Source organism: Peromyscus californicus, unplaced genomic scaffold (assembly GCF_007827085.1).
Source record: "Peromyscus californicus insignis strain IS unplaced genomic scaffold, ASM782708v3 Scaffold_17__1_contigs__length_78620276, whole genome shotgun sequence".
NCBI classification, from domain to species: domain Eukaryota; kingdom Metazoa; phylum Chordata; class Mammalia; order Rodentia; family Cricetidae; genus Peromyscus; species Peromyscus californicus.
In genome coordinates this window covers 73140887-73164054 of record NW_026294469.1, presented here as the reverse complement: position 1 = coordinate 73164054, position 23168 = coordinate 73140887, and the positions used below count along the sequence as shown (strand labels likewise).

Sequence of the window (23168 nt, the reverse complement as noted above, 5' to 3'; positions counted from 1 at the left end):
CTTAGGCTACCTCTGTGAAAGGGTCATTCAATCCCAACGAGGTTGCAACCCACAGGTTGAGAACCACTGAGTTGGTAGAACTGTTTGGGAAGGATTAGGAGGTATGCTCTTGCTGAAGGAGGTGTGTCATAGGGATGGGCTTTGAGGTTTCAAAAGCCCATGCCCTTCCCAGTTAGTGCTCTCCCTATCCACTCCACCCTACCCCCACCTCCTGCTTGTGGATCAGATGTAAGCTTTCAACTACTGCTCCAGCACCATGCCTGCCTGTTGTCATGCTCCTTGCCACAGCTGCCATAGGCTCTAACCCTTTGGAAACATGAGCCCCCAAATTAAACGATTTCTTGTATAAGTTGCCTTGGTCATTGTATTTTTCTCAACATTATAAAAGTCACTAAGACATATGTATAGATGTATAGATATGTATCATACATACATATATGTGTGTAGCAATATAATTAAAGAAGATATTATGAATTTGCTAGGAAGAGTAGGGTGGGACATGGGAGGAGATGAAGGGCAGGTAGAGAGGGGGTGGAGAGATGTAGATGAAGTAACTATTCATGTATGAAGTTCTCAAAAAAAAAAAAGTAGGTGCTGGAGCAATGGCTCAGTAGTTAAGAGCACTGGCTGATCTTCCAAAGGACCCAGGTTCAATTCCCAGCAACCACATGGAAGATCACAACCATTTCTAACTCTAGTCTCAGGGTATCCAATATTCTCCTTTAGCTCCATGGTATCAGGCATGCATGTGGTGCACAAGCGGACATGTATGAAAAACACCTATATGCATTAAAAATTTAAATAATTAAGTTAAAATTTAATCTTTCAAAAGCATATCCACATATACACATATTTATTTAATTTGTAAAGGAAGCATGTGGGGAAAGGTGTGAGGAGGCATGCACTTCTGGTTCAACAGTCTCCGGTCACTAGTCTAAGCCACGCGGAGCTGCAGCCCTGGGTAGGAGCTTTAAGAGAGCACTGGAAATGTCAGAAGTCCAATGCTGGCATTGTTTTAATTGTCATCTACCACAGGCTTCAGCTGTCTTGGTATTGCTGCTGCTGCTCCTGGAGCCAGGAATGCTCTCCTCTCCGCCACCCTCAGGGCTGCTGGAGAAGCTCTTCCAGTACATCGACCTCCACCAGGATGAGTTTGTGCAGGTAGGAGAAAGGCACATGTGATGCTCTGGTTGCTTCCTTCAGAACCTGTGGCATCACTTCGCTGGGAGATGGGGGTGGGGTTTGTGCCTGATGATGATTCCATTTTAAATGGTGGTGACTTCTTATTAGGTTAAAACATCAGTACTCATTAGATTTGTGGCAGAGACTCCTCAGACATGGCTTCTAATGAGACACTCTGTCCTTGGCACATCTGATCTGTGTCTGGTGTTCACAGCACCTCTATGGAACATTGCAGTTCTTTTTTTTTCTTTAAATATGTGGGGGCCCACCACCAAGCTCCCAAATAAATACATGGAGACTTATCTTTATGAATACCTGGCCTTAGCTTGGCTTGTTTCTAGCCAGCTTTCCTTAACTTAAATTATCCCATCTACTTTTTGCCTCTGGGCTTTTACTTTTCTCTATTTTATATACCTCTCTTTCCTTCTTACCCCATGTTGTGCGGCTGGATGGCTGGCCCCTGGCATCCTCCTCTCCTTCTTTTCTCATTCCTATTTCTCTTCTCCTATTTAATCTCTCTGCCTGCTGGCCCTGCCTATCCCTCTCCTGCCTTGCTATTGGCTGTTCAGCTCTTTATTAGACCATCAGGGGTTCTGAACAGGCAAAGTAACACAGCTTCACAGAGTTAAACAAATAAAACATAAAAGAATGCAATACATCTTTGCATCATTAAACAAATGTTCCACAACATAAATGAATGTAACACACTTTAAAATAGTATTCCACAATAGTGCGTGATTATTCTAGTCCATCAAGTAATCCACTGACAGTATTCCCTGGTTCCCAGAGATGTCCAGAGAACATTTTTAGCTTTTAGTGCCAACATTGATAGTCCCTCGCTGTATTTCTAACACCAGCCTGGTTCCTAGCATGTGGTATGGACATATGGGCAAGTGAAGAAAAGAAAAATAGACAGAGGCCTTGGGAGCAGAAAGAGAGCAGACTAATAGGGAAGGAGGTGTATGTCCTTATGTCTCACTGGGTAACTTCCATTGGCTCTCTTGTCCCCTCTGTGGGCATCTGGGCCCATGATCACAGCCTTCCCCACACTGATTTGGGTGTTTTGCTTTTGTGAGAGAGGGTCACACATAGCCCAGACTGGCCTGAAACTCAGTACCTAGAGGATGACCTTGAATTCCTGATCCTCTTGTCTCTACCTCCCAGGTGCTAGGACTGCAGGTGTGCGCCACGGTGCTTGACTTCCACCCTATTTACGCCTCTAGGGCCTCCTTTGGATCTCACTAGACTGCATGCTCTACATCCTAACACCACATTAGTCCAATGGTTGGGTCAAACAGCCAATGTTAGGACCATCATCACGCAAACAGGGGTGAAACCTTTGTGTTTCATGCCAAAGGCATGGAGTTGACTTTGCAGGCCAATGTGCCTAAACACGACCTCCATGTGATCCTTCCTGCAATGTTAACCCAACAGAATGACCTCTGGGATTTCTAGAATTCAAGTAGAATCTCTGGCGTCAGTTTAGAAACAGGGTCTCCCAGGAGCTGAGGGAGGATGTGGGCTTTCAGTCAGAGCATCCCTCTTCCTGGCCTCCTCAAACATCCCGTTCACTCTGGGGCATAAGTGTCAGCAGTACCTGCCCTACAAACTCCAGGTGAAGAATATAAAACCTAATATTCCCTAAGGAAATTCTCCTATGATAAGAATATAAATGCTATAAGCAGAAAAGAGAAATCAAACTAGAGAAACAGAGTCAAGATCAGCTATCCAAAATAGATGCCATTTTTTTTTCATTAAAAACAATGGTGTTTTGCTAGGCACAGTGGTGCACACCTGTAATTTTAGCACCTGGGAGGCAGAGATAAGAGGATTCTCACAAGTTCTAAGCCATTCTGGTTGCATAGTACCAAAAAAGAAGAAGAAGAAGAAGAAGAAGAAGAAGAAGAAGAAGAAGAAGAAGAAGAAGAAGAAGAAGAAGAAGAAGTTTTGGCTTAAGCAGTTCAGATTCCAACACTGGACCATAAGCAATGATTATGAATTACTCCATCGTGGGTGTTCTTAGTGAATGTTTGCTAAGTCCTATAACACAGAGGCAATGTGTCCTCCTGAAATTAGGAAACACTCTCTCCTTTAAAAAAGTAATTTATTTCCTTTTATTTCTATGTGTATCAATTAATTTATCTTTTTATTTTTGTGTGTATGTGTGCATACCTATATGAATTGATGTATATCACCCACAGTGCAGAAACCCCCAGAAGCTGGAAGAGGGCACTAGATCCCCTGACCTGGAGTCACATGAGATTGTGAGGCACCATGAGGGTACTGGGAACTGAACTGGGTCTCTGCAAGAACAGTAGTTGCTCTTAACCATTGAGCCATCTCTCCAGCCCCACTCTTCTCCTTTACAATTGGAAATCTGAGGCTGAAAGGTTAAGGAGTTGTCAAAGGCATGTAAGGCCACAAGGCGAGGTGGGTTGAGTAACTGAACTCATACAGTGATGAATTCAAGTCCTGGCTACACTGTCTAGAGGATCGAATGTGTGGGGATAGGTTGACTGCATCCCCTCAACCTACCCTACTTCATCTTTATTATTAGATGCTTCTGGTCTCCAGTTTTTTAAATTAAATCCCAAGCTCCCCATCAAGTGTGTGTGTGTGTGTGTGTAGGTCAAAGGTCAGCACTGTATGTTTTCCCTAGGTGCTGTCCACTTTGTTATTTTTTTGTTTTGTTCATTTTGAAACCAGAGTCTTACTTAATTGATTTATCAAGTAGGCTCAGCTGGATGGCCATTGAGTCCCAGGGACCCACCTGTCTCTGCCTTGCCTGTTCTGGGATGACAAGCATGTACCATAATGTCCAGATTATGTTTGACAAAGTCGTCTCTGAGGAAGTGAACTTGGGTTCTCACACTTGCAAAGCAAGCTTTACAACTGAAATACAGCCTGCTCCCACCACTTACTTTTAAATTTCACTGTGCTATTAAACTAATCTACAAGATTTCGTGAACTAAAGAGCGTTTGGGTACTCCTACCCCACTGGACATGGGCTCCTGTGCCCTACCATGATAACCCCCTCAATTGTCTTTCTTTCACAGACCCTGAAGGAATGGGTGGCCATTGAGAGTGTTTCTGTGCAGCCCATGCCTCGTCTCAGACAGGAGATCTTCAGGATGACGGCCTTGGCGGCAGACAAACTCCAGCACCTGGGAGCTAGGGTGGATTCTGTGGACTTGGGTTCTCAACAGGTGCCAGGGCGTCTCCTTCCAGTTCAGGAGCCTCCAATTCAATGGCCATTAGCCATGCCTTCCTTAGGTGGTGTTAAGAAAAGGACTTCTTTAGATCCTCACCTCAATCCCCATAGAGTCCAGATTTCCCATAAGAACGAAACATGCCATCTAGTCCAAAATGAAACTGTGCTGTGGGCTTCTGGTCATAGCAGGACTGGGGACAGTTTAAGGAGAAAATGAAAGCCATGAATGTTATTGGAAGACCTGCCCCTCTTGTACTCCATGCACATTTCCCCTTGACTTTTCTTATATGCATAGGCAGCTTTCTGAACAAACCCATGTGAAGAGTGTGTTCTTACCCTGGAACCTGTCCTAGTTAGGATTTCTACTGCTATGATGAAACACCATGACCAAAAAGTGAATTGGTGAGGAAAGGGTTTATTTGGCTTATACTTCCACAGCACTGTTTATCAGCAAAGAAAATCAGGACAAGAACTCAAACAGAATGGGATCCTGGAGGCAGGACCTGATGTAGAAGCCATGGAAGGGAGCTGTTTACTGGCTTGCTCACCATGGCTTGCTCAGTTTGCTTTCTTATAGAACCCAGAAAAACCAGCCCAGGGATGGCACCACCCACGATGGGCTTTGCCCTCTCCTACCAATTACTAATTAAGAAAATTCCCTACAGTTGGATCTTGTGGGGAAATTTTCTCAATTGAGGTTCCCTCCTTTCAGATAACTCTAGCTTGTGTCAGTTAACATAAAAGCAGCCAACACAGAACCATTGCTTAGAATTGCCATTGTACCATGGATGTCAGATCTTCATAAAAGCATCCAGTGTCTCCTGCTTTACCACTTAGCACCTCAGAATCATCAAAGATTTCCAGGATTTGGAAAATCTGCTACTTTAAGCCATTTGAGATCTGAGTTCTTGAATAATATGTCCAAAGAACTATACCATTTGGCATTGTATGTCTAATGATTACTGATAATACTAATTCCAATGATGCTTCATATACTTAATGAAAGTGTATCCCTGTATACATTTTTTTGGTTTATTTTTGTGGGTTTATTTATTTATTATTTTGTTTGAGGCAGAATCTCACTGTGTAGCCTTGACTGGATTAGAACTCACTCTGTAGACCAGGCTGGTTCAAATTCATGTAGATTTGCCTGCCTCAATTCTTTAGTCCTGAGATTAAAGTCATGGATCACCATAGACAGCCATTGTATGCACCTTAGAGATGGGGAAAGTGATGCTCAGAAAAATGATGTAGGCTTTATAGGGCCTCAAGCATAGAGTAGATAGGACTCTTGTTTTGAATGTTCTGGAAGAATAGAGAGTGGGTTTTCTTTGTTTTTTTTTGTTTGTTTTAATATTGTGATTCACTATCCCACAGATGCCTGATGGTCAGAGTCTTCCCATACCTCCAATCATATTGGCTGAGCTGGGAAATGATCCCAAGAAGCCCACAGTATGCTTCTATGGGCACCTGGATGTGCAGCCAGCTCAGAAGGATGATGGGTGGCTCACAGACCCCTACGTGCTCACAGAGGTGGATGGTCAGTGTCATCAGATTCTTGGGTGGAGCTTCTCTGTAGTCAAGGCTTGGGCACAGAGTCAAAGACTGTTCCGTGTCCTTAGTTAAGAATAAGCAGATCTAAGTCTGGCAGAGCTTCTCAGAAGGCTGGAGAAAGGATCACAATTTCAAGCCAAACCTGTGCTACAACATGAATTTGAGACAAGCCTGGGCAATTGAGCAAGACCATAATTCAAAAGAAAAAGTGAAAAAAAAGAGGTCCTGGATATAGTTCAGTAGTAAAGTTCTTGTCTACTGAGGTCCTAGATTTGATCACACACACACACACACACACACACACACACACACACACACACACACACACCAGGTCTGAGAGAGAAAAGAGCGAGGAACTAAGAGAAATCATGTTTTCATGTCAATGATGTCCATCTCCTTCCATTGTGGAAGAAACTATGAACTTTGTGTCTCTGTGTCCCTAGGGAGTGGAGTGTTTGGCCAATAAGAACAGTTGTCTAGATCACAACTTTTCTTTTAGCAGATCTAATTTGTATTTTGTGAAGAAAGGAAGATGAAAGATTAATAGAGATGTACAGACATTTAATTATTCTTCCAACAGAAAAGTCTCAGCATGGGAGAATATGCTGTGAGCTGTTCAGCAACACAGCCTTGAGGGCTATCAAGGAACTTGGACAAAACAGCTAAGTTCTCCCAAGACTAGTGAGATGTGTGTGTTTAGACTAGCTTGTTTTATATGACTGGTGTTGAGCATCCTATTTGTATATGAGAAATTATGCTTTGCATTTCTTCTGTTCGTTTTGCTTTTGAGACAGTGTCTCCAGCTGCCTAGTCTGGCTTGAACTTGCTGTATAGCCAATTGTTGGCCTTGAACTGATTTTCTTGCCTTTACCTACTGAATGCCAAATGCTGGAATTGAGCATGCACCATCATACAAGGCACATTTTGCAATTTCAGAGCAAGATTTATGTCTGGAATATTAGAAATTACTGTTAAAAGTATTTACTCATGAAGCATTATTTTTACCTGTTGATCCCAAAACAGCTCTCACCCAAAGGGAATAAAAGATGGTTCATTCTGTGGGCTGGAGAGGTGGCTTGGTGGCTGAGAACATGGCTGCTCTTCAGGAGGATCTGGGCTTGACTCACAGCCCTTATGGCAGCTCATGACCGTTTGGATCTCTAGTTCTACCTGATCCAGTGCTCTCTTCTGGCCTTCGAGGGCTACTGCCATACAAGTGGTGCACTGACATTCAAGCTGGCAAAACTATCCACACATATAAAATTAAAAAAAAAAGTTTTTATTGGTGAAATTATTAAGGCCACTCCACATAGTTAAAAGGGAGGTTTATTTTGTGGGGTAACTTACAAGTGAAGGGATAGGTTGCAGGGTCTGGGAAAGGTGTAGCACATTCCGGCGGTGTTCTCTGGAGAACTCTGCTTGGTCTACCTTCAGCATCCTGGGTCCAGGAACCAAGAGAGCTGGTGCATCCGGATCTCCGGTCTTCAGGGTCCTCTCTCAGCCCCGCCTTGTAGGCGTGACCATTACCAAAGCCTCAATGAGGGTTGGAACTTCCAGGTCAAAGCTGGAACGGCTACCCACTACATGTTTTTACAAGATAGATTATTATGGAGTCAAACATGAATGACCATGGCCCAGGAACACAGATTCATACTTCTCAAAATGACACATTCCACTATGGAAATGGTTCCATGAGATTTTATTAGTCAAAGAACAATGAAACACATCACACTTGCCCAATACATTGGCAGAGACCACAGGTAGGTGGGTCACACGAGTCAAGGGGAAAATCTACATAGGTTTCAGATGTCATCTAATGGCATGCTCTGCTTTTTGACTGGTAAAACTTAGGGGTCCCCTGGCATATATTCTCCAAACTTTGGAGATCACAAGGACGCTCAGGTCAGACACAGGGATGGGGAACAGATGGGTTTCAATGGGACTAAGTCCCAAATAGTCTGGTTTGGGTCTGCAGTATTTTAACTAACTGCAATCACAGAGTTCAGTCATTTGCCTTTGTAGAAACTTCTAACACATCTATGGCTTTTGTTTGATCTCAGAACACGAGTTCTATAACACATGTAACTTGGCAGATGTGCCCACACTGTTTGAAATTTTCTCCTTTCGTTTTTAAAGGCAAACTCTGTGGGCGGGGTACTACCGACAACAAGGGCCCTGTTTTGGCCTGGATTAACGCCGTGAGCGCCTTCAGAGCTCTGGAGCAGGTAGGTGGCCTGCTGCGCTCTAGAGAGGGCGGTGGCTATGAAGCAATTGTAGTGAAAACATGCTTGAGTTGCTTACCCTGTCCTCAGGACACTGCACAGGGCTACTCCCTTTTCACAATCTTGAGTGCCTGTTATTGTCCCAACCATTTTGGACAGAAAGGTAAAAGCTTTGGGAACTCACTCAGAGCAAGCCAGCCAGAGAGCAATCATCCTGGAAGCATGGATTCCAGCCTGCAATGTCAGCCACGTTAAAAACAACGTGGAGCTGGTGTGCTGGGGAGACAAGAAAAAGAATTTGCTGCCAAGCCTGACTTTGATCGCCTGAGACCTACACAGTGGAAGGAGAGAACCAACTCCTTCAAGCTGTTCTCTGATTTCTACATGTGTGCTGTGGTATTTGCATGCATGCACTCACGTGCGCGCACACCCATACACACAGACACATACACACACATACACACACACACACAGAGACACATACACACACACACAGACACATACACACACATACACACACACACAGACACATATACACACACAGACACATACACACACACATACACACACACACACATACACACACATACACACACAGACACATACACACACACAGACACACACACACACACACACACACACACACACACACACACACACACACCAAACAACAAACAAACAAGAAACCTAGATTACAGTGCCGGGGAGATGGTTCAGTGGGTACTGGGGCTTGAGTTCAGAACCCCAGCACCTGCTGTAAAATGCTGGCTGAGGTGACACAAGCCTACAATCCCAGAGCTAAGGTCCTGGAGACGGGCAGATCCTGGGAGCTTGCTGCCTGAGTCCACTAGGCCCTTTGCCTAAGACAGGCTATTTTCCCATCGGTGTCCCTATAGGGTTATGGAAACAAGGCAGGGGAGGAGCTCTGAGGAGGCCGTCCCCTCCTTCTGGCTATCTGAGAACATTGTAGGTAGGTCCAGATGCATCTTCCTCTCTTACTTCGTACTAACAAGGATGGTTTTGTCTCCAGTCCTTCCATTTTTTATGCTTAGACTCCCAAAGAGGACTAAATCTGCTGTGTGGCTATGGGCAAGTGGTTTGACTCATTTAGACCTCAGATTCCTTTCTCTACAAATGGACATGTTGATTTGGAAAGCCAGGCTTAAACACTATGTTTTGCTACATACTTTCATGTTGTCCAGAAGTAGCCTATCCAGCCTGAAGTATGGAACCTGGCCCTTGACTTCATTCATCGGGAGTGCTGGCATCTCCCCTATGAGGAAGATCCCTCCCGCATTGCAACTTAATCTCTGAGCCCTGTCACCAGATGAATCAGAGTCACAAGCAGCAAGCCACCCTGCCCAGGCTCCAGGCTTTGACTGCGGACGGTTCCTTCTCCCAAGCACTGACTAATCAACCAGACCAGAGTGTTTCATCAGAATGCCAGGGGCTTCCCTCTCTGGGACACAAGCAGATGAGATGGGAATTACTCTTGGATTCAAATCCTTCATGACACTGAGAAACACGAGCTCAGACAATCGGGGGTGTCAGGCTGGGTCCCACTGATCCGTCGTCTTACGCAGGGAACTTGCTTAGTTAAACAGGCCCTGAGCACCGATGCGGCCACCTGTCTTTCCTGCTTCCTCCCTCCCTCCTTCCCTCCTCTCGGCTTTCTTTCTCTTACTCTCAAAATGGCTTGGTCCCTTCCTTCCTTCCTTTCCTCTTTCTCCTTCTCCCTGTCTTCTCTCCCCTCTTTCTTTCTTCCTTTTCTCCCTCCCTTCTTTCCTTCCCTTTTCTTCCTCTGCTTTTTCTTTCTTTTCCATCCACTTCCTCCTCTTTACCCCTTTTCTCAGCTCTTCCGGTTCTGTAGAGTTCCATTCAATTGTGTTTCCTTACCCTCTATTCTTTCCACCTCTTTTTCCTCCCCTCTCCTCCCCCTCCCTCCCTCCCTCCCTCCCTCCCTCCCTCCCTCCCTCCCTTTCTATGTGCTATAACCAATATTTATAAGGAAATGACTATATAAAGGCCATAATGTGCTTTGCTTTTTTAGTTTAGCTCTGAACATTCTAGAATCACAAACAAATGAGAAATAGCCGCTACTGTCCTTGGACACATCTTGTAGCCTCCTCCCTGAACCTCATTTTCCTTACCTATGAATTAGGAATGAGAACTTCTACCACACAGGCTTGCGGGGAACATTAGGTGAAGAGATATTTTCAAGGCAGATGTGGTAATACATATCTGAAGTCCAAGCCCTTGGGAGGCTGCTGAAGCAGGAGGCTTGTGAGTTCCAGATCAGCCTGGACTGCAGAGAGAGACGCCATTTTAATCAAACAGCCATGGAGGAACAACTGCAACTCTCTCGTGGTGACGAGACCTCCTTCCTGTCCTCCCTGCCGTTCTTCCTTCTTGCTCTCAGAGAACTCAACCACGGGTCCCCTCAACGCATCAGCTCACTAAGAGGCAGGGCAACCATTAATGCCTCTGTTTCATCTCAGAGAAATGAGCCACTGAAAAGTGACACAGCTCATCCTGGATTGTCACAGGTCCCCTGAGCAGCAGAGGTGACCAAGTACAGACCTTGGCTTCTGGCCCCACACTTGGTAGCTATCAGATTGGTTTGCATCTTTTATATTTTTAATTTTTAAAAATTTGTGTGTGTGTGTGTGTGTGTGTGTGTGTGTGTGTGTGTGTGTACACGTGTGTGGAGAGGAGCATGGACAGCAGGAGCACATATGCCAGGGATGTGTAAGAAGGTCAGAGGATGACTTGTAGGATGTTTCTCTCCTTCCACTAGGTGGGTCCCAGAGACTGACTCAGGTCATCAGGCTCGATGCAGGTGCCCTCTCCTACTGAGCATGTTGCTGGCCCTGGTTTGCATCTTATGAAATATGATTTGCTGAGAACTTTTTTAGCTTTCCAGCTATGTCCCAGCAATCATGTGCTCATCCAGTGTCACTAGAGGACATCTGACTGTGCGGATTCACAGCTTCAGCTCTTCTTCTGGGATACACAGATGTGCAGTGGGTTCCACGGAGCTGATTCTTATTCCCAGAAGCCTTCATCCAAATAGGTGACCAGAGGTCACTTGTTTCTAAGGCACAGGGCTCTTCTCATTCTGGACTTGCGTCTCTGCTCCATGGTAACCCCGATCCACTCACTCTCTAGGCTGATTACCACATTGCCTCTCAGCAGGAAATGGTTAGAGTTCTCCAAAGCTGGCTCTCTGCTCTGGGGGAAATATCCTAACCTCTCACTGTGACTCTCAAAGATAAATTAGTCAGACAAAAAGGATCAGAACTTTAAAGGAGGTGTCCATGTCCTTCTTACATAGAGAAAAACCATAAGATCCATTTTGCTCATGATCAAAGCCTTTGAGTAACTCAAAAAGCAGATTGAACGCAGTTGAAAAATAGCATTCTTGAAAGAAAACTTACCCTGAGGCTTAACAATCTTTCAAAGGAAAAGATTCTCATTTATCGTGATCAGAATTACGGGAACCAAAGAGCAATTAGTAACTGAGTAACCTTTCTTCAGAAACACCTTTTAGGTGGACTGGGGAGATGGTCCAGTTGGTAAAGTGCTTGCCATACAAGCCTGAGGACCCAAGTTCAAATCTAAAGGACCCCTGTGAAGGGCCAGGTGTTCATGCCTGTAGCCACGATGCCGGGGGACCGGAAGATGCCCCGACTCTCTGGCCAGACAGCATAGCTAGATTCAGTGAGAGACCCTGTCTCAACAATTAAGGTGAGAATAGCCGAGGAGCACATTAGACATAAAGACCTGGCCTCCACATGTATGTATCCACATATGCATATGCAACTGTGTACACACAGATCGCGCACGCACACACACACACAGCATACCACACCACACTCACCCAACACCCCCACCCACACACACAGCATACCACACTCACACACACATCAGGTCTCTCTCTCTCTCTCTCTCTCTCTCATACACACACACACACACACACCATACCACACTCACACCACATACACACACCACACACACACACATCACACACACCACACAACACTCATACACATCACACACAAACACCACACCACACTCACACGCACACACATCACACACACACACCACACACATATCACACACCACGCACATCACAAAGCACACACACACACATCACACACCCACACCTACACACATCACATACCACACACACACCACACACGCACATACACACCACAAACACACACATCACACATTGCACAACACACACACACACACACACACACACACACACACACACACACGGTTCCTTTTAGTGAGAAGGATGTCTCTGTCCTCTCCCTTCCTATCCCATCCTTCCACCCCAACTTCCTGAAGCACGGTCAAGCCTCGAGCCCGGGGGCTGCTGTCTTCAGGGTCTCTGCTCCTAATTCTGTCCTAGCGTTAAATCAAAGAGCCACATGGAACCTGTCAGCTGTTCTTCCCTTTGTTTCTCTTCTGCTGCTGTAAACAGAGTTCTGGGAAGGTAAACAATCCATACATTGAGTATAGGTGATTATTTAATGTATCTTTATTAAGTACAAGCTTATAGATAGAACCTTGCTTGAGCATATCAGACGGTCTCTTGTTCTGTTGTTAATCCAGAATCTTCCTGTGAACATCAAGTTCATCCTGGAGGGGATGGAAGAGGCTGGTTCTATTGCTCTGGAAGAACTGGTCCAAAGAGAAAAGGACCGCTTCTTCTCCAGTGTGGACTACATTGTGATTTCAGACAACCTGTGGATGAGCCAGAGGAAGCCGGCGCTCACTTACGGAACCCGGGGGAACTGCTACTTCACGGTGGAGGTGCTAGCAAGCTCTATCTGTGGGGGAGACTGGGGCTGTGGGTAGGATAGAGGAATTATTGAGGACCTAAAAGAGGAAGTCAGGAAGCTCTCACTTGGGGCTCATAGCCTGGGTGGTCACAGAAGTCTGGGGGGCTTGGAAGTATAGTTCACAAACTCCTGAAATCTCAGAGAATATGCTTGAGTGTATATTTTCCTAGAGTCCTGGATGTTTCTTTCAGAACTGTGGGTATGGGATCTGAAAGCAGGAATAATATCCTACTGAGATGACTACTTGGTCCGGTGCTAGGCTAGCATTTTGTGACCTTTCCTGTTGTGTGCCTGCAGGCCTTGGTGGCAGGGAACCCTAGTGCTGTGGTCAAAAGGAAATAGAAGGCACCAGAGTCATCATTTTATGACACTCAGCCTCGTGTAGATGTCTTTATCTCTGAGCCTTAATTTTCCATCTCAAAAGTTGGTGAAATCTCCTTCCCTCACTCCAAGACTAGTCCTCCTTTTAAATTGTTTTTCAGTAGTATAGGTAACCTATGATAGCACATATAGTTTATAATAAAAGTCCCTCTGGGTGGATCATTAGTGAGCCACTTTAGTTTTCACACATAACAGGCTGTAGATTTGCTAGTTGATGTGATGGAAGGCACCTATGAGACTTAAATGTTATGAACCAGATAGAAATATCATGGATAATTTTTGTGAAATTATGATATGTGTTTTTATCATTTTAAAAGCAGTGTTGGGGATAGAGTTCATGGAGAACACTTGATTATCTAATCTGTATGGGGCTCCAGGTTCCACTTCAGCATGATAGGAGAGAGGGAGGGAGAGGAGAGAGGGAGAAAGTAAGGAGGAGGTGGAAAAGGAAGAGAGGAGGGGAGAGGAAAAAAGGAACTAGAAAACAATGTGTTCTCTTTGTTAGATTATCTGATGTGAGGTCCATGGATAAAGGACTGATTAAATCAGTCTCGGCTTCCAGGGAGTTTACTGTAAAGAGACACGTAGTGAGAGAGATGCTGTGGGAATACTGGGAAAATAGGAAGCCAGAAGCTAGAATGTCAACAAACTTGGCTGTGAAGGAGAGACAGAGTCATGGCTGGAAGGAACACAGACTCTCTGAGAACCTTCCCAAGGCAAGAAAGAAGAGCACCAGGCACCAGGAAACCCTGAGGAGAACAGAGGCACTGAGGAGGTGGGCAGGGAGGAGAGCCTGTGCCAAGGGAAGGGTACCCACTCTTGATAAGGTATCAGGTAGATAGAGAGTAAAAATGACGGAGCATCTTGTTTTGCTGTTGGCCTCCTTTCCCCCTCTCTGGGTAGGAAGAAAGTTTACACGCAGTAAAATGATGGCCATGGGTGAAGCCGTGAGTAAGAGGGCCAACCAGAGCACATAGTGCCAGGCAGTATTAAGGGATGACATCATCTGTCCATGTAGATAGAAACGTTTGCTCTACTACCTGTGCTCTGTAGCCAAGGCCAGAGAAACCAATTTGGGTAGTTCGATGTAGGTTGTCTATTCCTGATAGCTGTGATGTAGAAGGTAGTGAAAAAAAAATGTATCAAGATGGAGACCACAGAATGGGGGAGGTGATGAGTAGTGGCACAAATAGAGAAAAATAAAATCAAAAGACAAGAGGTTGGGAAATCTTGGAAGAGCTAAGGTATTGGATGTCTTCATAAAAACCAAGAATGGACAGTGTAGTAGTCAGACATTTCTCTCCCACCTACCAGTTCCCAAATAACCACTCAGAGTACTTATAAATGCTCGACTGATAGCTCAAGCTTGTTACTAGCTAACTCTTACATTTAAATTAACCCGTAATTCTTATCTAGGCTTAGCCACATGGCTTGGCACCTTTTCTCAGTACAGCATTCTCATTTTGCTTCTCTGCATTTGCTGGCAACTCTCTGACTCCGTCCTTTCTCTTCCCAGAATTCTCCTAGTCTGGCTCTCGAGCTCAATCTCTTCCTGCCCAGTTATGGGCCAATCAGCTTTTTATTAGCCAATGGGAATAATACATATTCATAGTGTACAAAAAGATTGTTCCACAGATGTGAGACTGTCAACCCCAGCACACTTTAGTTAGTACAACTGCCTAATCAAGTGACACTCTCCATCTGGAGTGACCAAATGGGAGACTCCTCTTCCATGAAAGGTGGGGGAGAGCAGGTAAAGACTGCTGGTCAGGAATGATATAAGGAAAGGAGCTGGAGACAATGCTTAAAACCTAAGTGGTAATTGATAGAGCATGATGCTCAAGATGGAATGAAGTAACTGGAGAAGATGTTGAACTCAGTTCTAGATCTTCAAAAATGGGAAGCACGTTCAACTGGTGTACACTCTGAGCAACCAGTTTTAGGTCTGGCCTTAGAAAAAAGGTCAGAGCTTCCAGGATGACAATTGAAAGGTAAAAGGCAGTAAATTCCACTATGTGAGCCACTCCGATCTTCCAACACAAAATCAGTCATGGAAGAAGCAGTAGTGGAGGTAGAAAGAAAGGAATTATGAGAAGAGAGCTCGGGGAATGGCTCAGTGGGTAAGACTGCTTGTTGTGCAAGCATTAGGGTATAAATTGTACTTCCCAATACACATATAAAGCTGGGCATGACTATGGGTGCCTATAACCCTAGATTTGGGAAATTGGCCAGCTGGCATAGGCAAATTGGTGAGCTTCAGGTTCTGTGAGAGATCCTACCTCAAGGGAATAAAGTGGAGAGCATGAAAGAGGACACCTGACTTTCTTCTCTGGACTCTCAATGTGTATACACAATGTACATGCTTGCACACAGATACACACATACCCATACACTATCCATACACAATACACATTCACACACACACACAGAGAGAGAGAGAGAGAGAGAGAGAGAGAGAGAGAGAGAATTATTAAAAGAGGCATCAAGGAAGTTTCACTGCAAGTAAAAAGAGAAAGAAAAGCAAGTTTCCCTGAAATCAAGAGAGGAAACGTTCTCTAGAGAGATGACCTGTAGCATGGTGCAAAGCCAAGAGCAGGCCAGCTATGTGAATAGCAATAAGTCAACCAAGGAACGTCTGGTCATCTTGGATAGAATTGTGCTGGTGGAACAGTTGGGGAATAAAGTCGGTTTACAACAGAAAAGGGTAGAGTCTTCAAGTCATGTCACTGAGAAACACGAGATGTGAGGTCGGGTCTGGAGGTCACCCACCTGAGTCCTGAAGGACACCACCAGGCATAGGAACCATGGCAGGAGGTAAATTTCTACTCTTTTATCTACTTTATAGGTAAAGTGCAGAGATCAAGATTTTCATTCTGGGACCTTTGGTGGCATTCTCAATGAACCAATGGCTGACTTGGTTGCTCTTCTAGGTAATATTTCTACTTCCTTTTGTGAGCATCAGTTTTATTTAGTCTCCTTGGCCTCTGCTCCTCTGGTTTCTGAATCAGCTCTGAAAACGTTTGTAGTATAAGAAAAACTATACCCTTACCCTTTTCTCCTCTCTCTTGTGTGTTCTCTAGACTATTTATAATTAAGTCTATGTTATGTGTTATTTCTCTTCATGGACTGGAATTCTGCTTTTATTTACTTTCTATTTATTTCTTTATTTTAAAAAGTTGGCCGGGCGGTGGTGGTGCACGCCTTTAATCCCAGCACTCGGGAGGCAGAGGCAGGCGGATCTCTGTGAGTTCGAGGCCAGCCTGGTCTACAGCACAAGATCCAGGAAAGGCGCAAAGCTACACAGAGAAACCCTGTCTCGAAAAACCAAAAAAAAAAAAAAAAAAGTTGTTTATTTTGTAGACATGAACATATTTGTAGGTGCACAAATGTCTGTGTGTTAATGTGGATGCACATGTGTGCATGTGTATGTTTGTGGGCATGCATGTAGAGGTCAGAGATCAATCTTGGGTGTCATTCCTCATTCCTCAGCTGGTGTCCACTTTTATTTTTGAGACACTGGAATCTAGAGCTTACCAAGTCATCTAGACTGAGTCGGTAACAAGCCACAGGGATCCTGCTGCCTCTGCATCCCCAGTCCTGTGATTACAACTGCATGCCACTGTGTCCAGATTTTAATTTTTTTTGAGATAGGGTCTCACTATTCAGTTTTGACTGGCCTGAAGCTTCCTATGTAGACCTGGCTGACATTGAATTCATGGAGATCTGCCAGCCTGGGCCTCCCAAGTCCTTGAATTAAAGGCCTGTGCCGCCACCCCTGGTACAGCATCTGGCACTATGCTTTATACATAAACATTATATTGTTTTCTTTGGGGGCAGAAAAATTGTCAAAAGCTGCATGTAAGTCCCCTTGGCCTTCATAGTACCAGACAGAATATAAACAGTCTACATGGCCAAGATGCTGAAGGGTCTTCTCAAGGTCTTCATCAACATCTTTAGCTGTAGAATTTCCTTCCCCATGACCCAAAATTAAAATTAAACCATGAAATAAATCTACATTTTAATTATCTATCTCTCTATCTACCTTTCATCTATCTATCTATCTATCTATCTATCTATCTATCTATCTATCTATCATCTATGTATCTATCTACCTATTTCTATACATTCTTCAGTGACATTATATTTTTCTAAAATATTAATATACTTGGGCAGTATCTCATGCTTGACAATTTCAGAAAGAATATAACAAGCTTTTTTTCCTTTAAAGAATTCAGATAATATACAACTTAATCTATTGGAGCAGGGATAGTTGATCTTTTTACCATACTAATTTCTCCTTCCTTTTATCATCATCAAACAGTTATTTATTTTTCATGGACAGGATGTTACACTGTAGCTCAGGCTGACTTGGAGCTCATAGCAATCCTCCTGTCTTAGCCCCTCAGATACTGGGATCATAGGAATAAATCATCATTCCCAGTTGCACATTGCCAAATCCCAAGCAATATGTTTCAAGTTTTCCCTCAGTCATGATGACTGCGTGATATCTTGTTAGCCTGCACGGGTTTAGTCAGGCGTGGAGTTTCACTTAATTTCACAAATATGTGTTGCTTTGCTAAGGAAAAGTGTATTGGGATCATAAATGGAACAAAACCACAAGATATATTTCCATTTGCTTTTGGTACATCCCAAACAGCCCACAACAGCTCACCTTTTGGATTTACACTCCATATGCTTTCTGAGTGCTTTGTACAGAATCACAGGGATGCAAGTTTGATCGCTAGTGTTAGTCAAACCAACAGGAATTTTGCTTGCTGGTGTGTTGCTGGAGTTTTCCTGCCTGGCCCACAGTCAGGACAAATCTCTCATTTGTTGCTGGAGTTTTCCTGCCTGGCCCACAGTCAGGACAAATCTCTCTCACCCACCAGTCCCACAGCCGCTCAGACCCGACCAAGTAAACACAGAGACTTATATTGGTTACAAATTGTATGGCCGTGGCAGGCTTCTTGCTAACTGTTCTTACAGCTTAAATTAATCCATTTCCATTAATCTATACCTTGCCACATGGCTCGTGGCTTACCGGCATCTTCACATGCTGTTTGTCATCATGGCGGCTGGCAGTGTCTCTCTGACTCAGCCTTTCACTTCCCAGCTTTATTCTCCTCCTTGTCCCGCCTACACTTCCTGCCTAGCCAATGGCCAATCAGTGTTTTATTTATTGACTAATTAGCAACACATTTGCCATACAGAACATCCCACAGCACTGGTGGGTGGGGCTGGGCTGTGGTGGAGAAACTTCAACAGTAGACTAAATTCAGTGTCCTGGCTTAGGGTTCTAGCAGGTCACAATGTCTTAGGGGTGAAGTGTAATCCTAATTAGTTTTAACAATAAAAACCTGGAGTCAGATATTAGGGTGAAAGCTGAAAGATCAGAAAAGCAGAGCAGCAGCCACTAAAGAACTCCTACCTCTATGAATCCTCAGACCAAATGGGGGGCCTGTCTCCACCCTCCTTCTATTCCTGTCTCATCTCCCTTGTGCTGGGATTAAAGGTGTGCACCACCACCACCACCACCACCACCACCACCACCACCTGGCTGTTTCTCTTTTAGACTGGTTCAATCTTGTGTAGCCCAGGGTGGCCTTGAACTCCTGATCTTCCTGCTTCCTCCTCACAAGTGCTGGGATTAAAGGAGTTGCCACTGCTGCCTGGCTTCTATGGTTAACTAGTGGCTAACTCCACCTTCCTGGAGATTTCCAGGCAAGCTTTATTTGTCAGAACACAAACAAAACATCACACAACATGGGGGAGCTGGTTGTCCTTCCCTGATGACTGACGGAGTGCATGTTCACCCGGGGCTGAGAATCTAGAACCAGCCTGACTTTATGCAAGTCTCTGTCCTTCATCATCCTCTGTCATTCATCATGCTGGCATGACGCTGGTGGCCATCATGATTACTAACAGTAACAAATGTTCACTGGACACAAAGTGGGTAAAGCCCATGATAACCTCTGCTAGGGGGACACTATACAATTGAATAAGCCTGAAAATTTCATGGGTTGGGTAGGCAAGAATAATTGAATATTTGTGCTCACAGATAAATCTCCAACCACCAATGGCTTCTCCTTTCCAATTTTCTACTTGGCAACTTTTAAAGGCCATGAGGACAGTTGGAGAGACCATTGACTAATGAGTTCTCTTTTCTTCCTACTGTTTCTTTTGTTTTGTTTGTTTGGTTTTAGACAAGGTCTCTTAGAGTCTAGGTTGGTCTCAAACACAATATGTAGCCAAAGATGGCTTTGAGGAGCCAGAGAAGGAGGAGGACATCAGGGGCCAGCCACCCAGCTACACAGCAAGCCATGGAGTAGAGAAAGATTTACAGAAGAGAACAGAAAAAGCCCAGAGGCAAAAGGTAGACAGGATAAGTCAATTTAAGGAAAGATAGCAAGAAACAAGCCGGGCTGGAGAGATGGCTCAGCGATTAAGAGCACTGGCTGTTCTTCCAGAGGTCCTGAGTTCAATTCCCAATTCCCAGCAACCACATGGTGGCTCACAACCATCTGTAATGAGATCTGGCACCCTCTTCTGGCCTGCAGGCATACATGCAGGCAGAACATTGTATACATAATAAATAAATAAATAAATAAATAAATAAATAAATAAATAAATAAGCCAAGCTAAGGCTGGGCATTCATAATTAAGAATAAGCCTCTATGAGTGGATTTATTTGGGATCTGGGTGGTGGGCCCCCCCAAAAAGAGCAAAAAGCAAACAATTTATGGATTTGAACCATATGGTACACTGTGTTGTTCACTGGGCTGGTGAAGGGTTTGTGTAACTCAGAACTGGAAGCACAACAGTCTTCAATACTATCATGTAGTGCAGTCATAGAAGGAATAGAAGTCTTGGGGACGCTCTGTGGACAGGAGAGGGTCAAAGGAGGAGCTGATGAAACACAGAGGACTGATGCCTTCCTAAGCATTCCACTGTCTTGACCCACTTGCTCCTCAAGTTTGGCTTCCTATGATCACTTTCTGGGAAACTGCTGTCCTTTGGTAGACTTTGTTAAGCATTTGTTGACTTTCATTGTGTCTACATAGAACCAAAGAACCTGTTGATACATCTCCATGAGGCTGTTACTTTGTTAGAGATGGTGTCTTAGTAACTGAAGGTGGCAGGCATCTTCTGGTTTCCCAGCACCTACTGCAGAGGGTGTGTCCAACATGCGACATTAAGGCGTCCAAGTCCACTGTCTCCACAGGTGCTTTGTAATTAATGACACTGATCTAAAGCTTTGCTATGTATCCTAGGCTCTCCTCAAACTAACCATCCTCCTGCCTCAGCCTAGTGCTAGGATGACAGTCATACACTACTACTCCAGACTTAATAGTTGTAAAATAGAGTGCTTTGGAGTATAAAGATCCTACTCTGTTAATGTCAAATTCTAATCATATTAAGAATACAGAACACACACTTGTGAAATGCCGTTCCTTAAATAAATGTGCCCAGCTGGACTAATTTTGTGTGAGTTATATCGATGAACTTCCTGATTGTAATTTCCCTTTGATATGTATTTTCTTTGAGTGTGTGTGCATGTGTGAGTGAGTGAGTGAGAAAGAAAGAGAGAGAGAGGAGAGAGAGAGAGAGAGAGAGAGAGAGAGAGAGAGAGAGAGAGAGAGAGAGAGTTGAGAAAAATTTTGGGTAGTTTCAGTTTCTTGTGCAAGTGTGTATATATGCATGTGTAAAATATATACATTTCAACTATTTAATAATTTATACCTATTACTTCATAACTCAAGATAAGATAAAATACAAACAGGAGGCTTGCTTGTGAAACAAATGATATAGCATAGCTGAGAACTTAACTTTTTGCAGACCCGTGTCTCGGCCCTGCCCTTGAGGCCAGTCTGCCTTGTGACCACTTCCTTCTTGGGACCATAATCTCTTGGGTAAAGGGAAATGCTGCCACTGATTCTGGCCAGGGACAGAGGCAGTCATGAGTGTTTTGCCACAGAGGAGAATCTTATCTGGGCTGGCCCTAGGACCACAGCATTGGCACACTTGTAATTTCTGCATCTATTTTATAGGTAGCCTGGTGGATTCATCGGGCCACATCCTGATTCCGGGAATCTATGATCAAATGGCTCCTCTTGCAGAGGAGGAAAAAACACTGTATGAAAACATTGATCTGGACCTAGAAGAATACCGGAAGAGCAGCCAAGTGGAGAAATTTCTGTTTGACACCAAGGTATAATCTTAAATGCACCCATGTTCTGAAAGAGGAACGCTCCTCCCAAATCATGTTTTCCCAGTGTCTAATCGGCACCACGCAGTGTTGATCTGTGCGTCTTTGAACACAAGGCAAAGGTTAAATCCCGGGCAGATTTTGATATCCATAGTCACTTTCCTTTGGTCTAGATCAGCCAGTCCTAGGGAGCAGTTGGTACAGGCTTCAGGCATCTAACCGTGAATAATGACTCATTCGACACTGGTGTCTTTCCACAGCAGTTTATTAATTTAAATCCCATTCCACTTCCTCAGGGAGCTGAGCTTTCCGAATGTTCAAAGATTGGGAGCCACTGCCTGAGACACTGGCTCCAACACCTGTAATTGTTCACTTTCTCAGGCGTTACCAAGACCTTTCAGGGCTGATGGGCAAGCCAGAGAGCATCCCTCCTTTGTGCTGTGAAGAAGCTTAGAACTTGGAGCAGAAATTCCTGAAGAATTTAAAATTTTTGTTTGTTTTCTTTTTTTTCGTTTTTTCTTTTTCTTTTTTGTTTTTAGAATACTTTGCCTGCTGAGGGCTGAAGAGATGACTTAATGGTTAGGGGCATGAATTGCTCTTGCACAGGACCTGAGTTCAATTTGCAGCATGCCAATTGGGAGGCTTACAATTACCTGTAACTGTACTTCTTGGAGATCTGACATCCTGTTCTTGCCTCTTTGGGCACTGTACCACGTTCACATGGGCACAACTCACTCTCTCTCTCTCTCTCTCTCTCTCTCTCTCTCTCTCTCTCTCTCCACACACACAACTAAATAAACTAAAAAAAGAAAATCTTTTTTTTTTAAAAAAAAGAATGCTTTCTTGCTCAGGTATTGGTACCTGTGTTTGATTCCCCAGGAACTGCCCAGAGAGGGCAAAACCTTGATGATAAGTGGTATGGATATCTCTGGGACTGTAGTCCTTCCCTCAGACTAAGTTTGTGAAAATTCACAAGAAAGAAATTGGCTCAAATATTGAAGATTTATTTAGGGATTTCTGAAGAATGAAATTTGCTACATTCATTATCAGTGTATAACCCTGGTTAGAAATGGATATAGTTTCTTTCTAAACTATTTTTCCATTATTATCATTATTATTAATGTAGTGTGTGTGTGTGTGTGTGTGTGTGTGTGTGTGTGTGTGTGCACACGTGTGACACACGTGGAGCCAGAGGGCATCTTTCAGGAGTCATTTCTCTCCCTCTACCTCACGGAGGCAGGACTTTCTTTTTGGTTCTGCCACTCTGCATACTCCAGGCTAGCCCCTGAGCTATCTCTGCCTGTATTCCTACAGAAGCGCTGGGATTACAGGTGTGTGTCTCCATGTCGGACTGTTTGAGTTGGGTTCTGGGGATCAAACTCAGGTTGCCAGGCTTCTGTGGCAAGTGCTTGTACCCACTGAGTCATCTCGTTGGCTCTGGATTCAGTTTCTGAAGCAGCCCCTCAGACAGGAAGACGTTCTGGGCAGGGCAGCAGCATGGGCAGTATGGGCAGCAGGGGGAAGAAGCCTCATGTCCTGCCTGTATTATTAGTCCAGAC

General features: G+C 44.3%; 1 protein-coding gene across 1 annotated transcript in view; it reads left to right on the top strand.

The window, feature by feature from the left end:
* Cndp1 (carnosine dipeptidase 1) overlaps positions 1-23168 on the top strand; it is a 45677-nt gene that overhangs the window by 14354 nt on the left and 8155 nt on the right. Inside the window, exons 3-9 of the mRNA XM_052741408.1 lie at positions 1036-1161; positions 4239-4388; positions 5771-5933; positions 8084-8172; positions 12793-12993; positions 16249-16333; positions 21452-21612. Of these exons, the coding sequence (XP_052597368.1) occupies positions 1036-1161; positions 4239-4388; positions 5771-5933; positions 8084-8172; positions 12793-12993; positions 16249-16333; positions 21452-21612 (975 nt within the window). The remainder of the gene's footprint in view (positions 1-1035; positions 1162-4238; positions 4389-5770; positions 5934-8083; positions 8173-12792; positions 12994-16248; positions 16334-21451; positions 21613-23168) is intronic.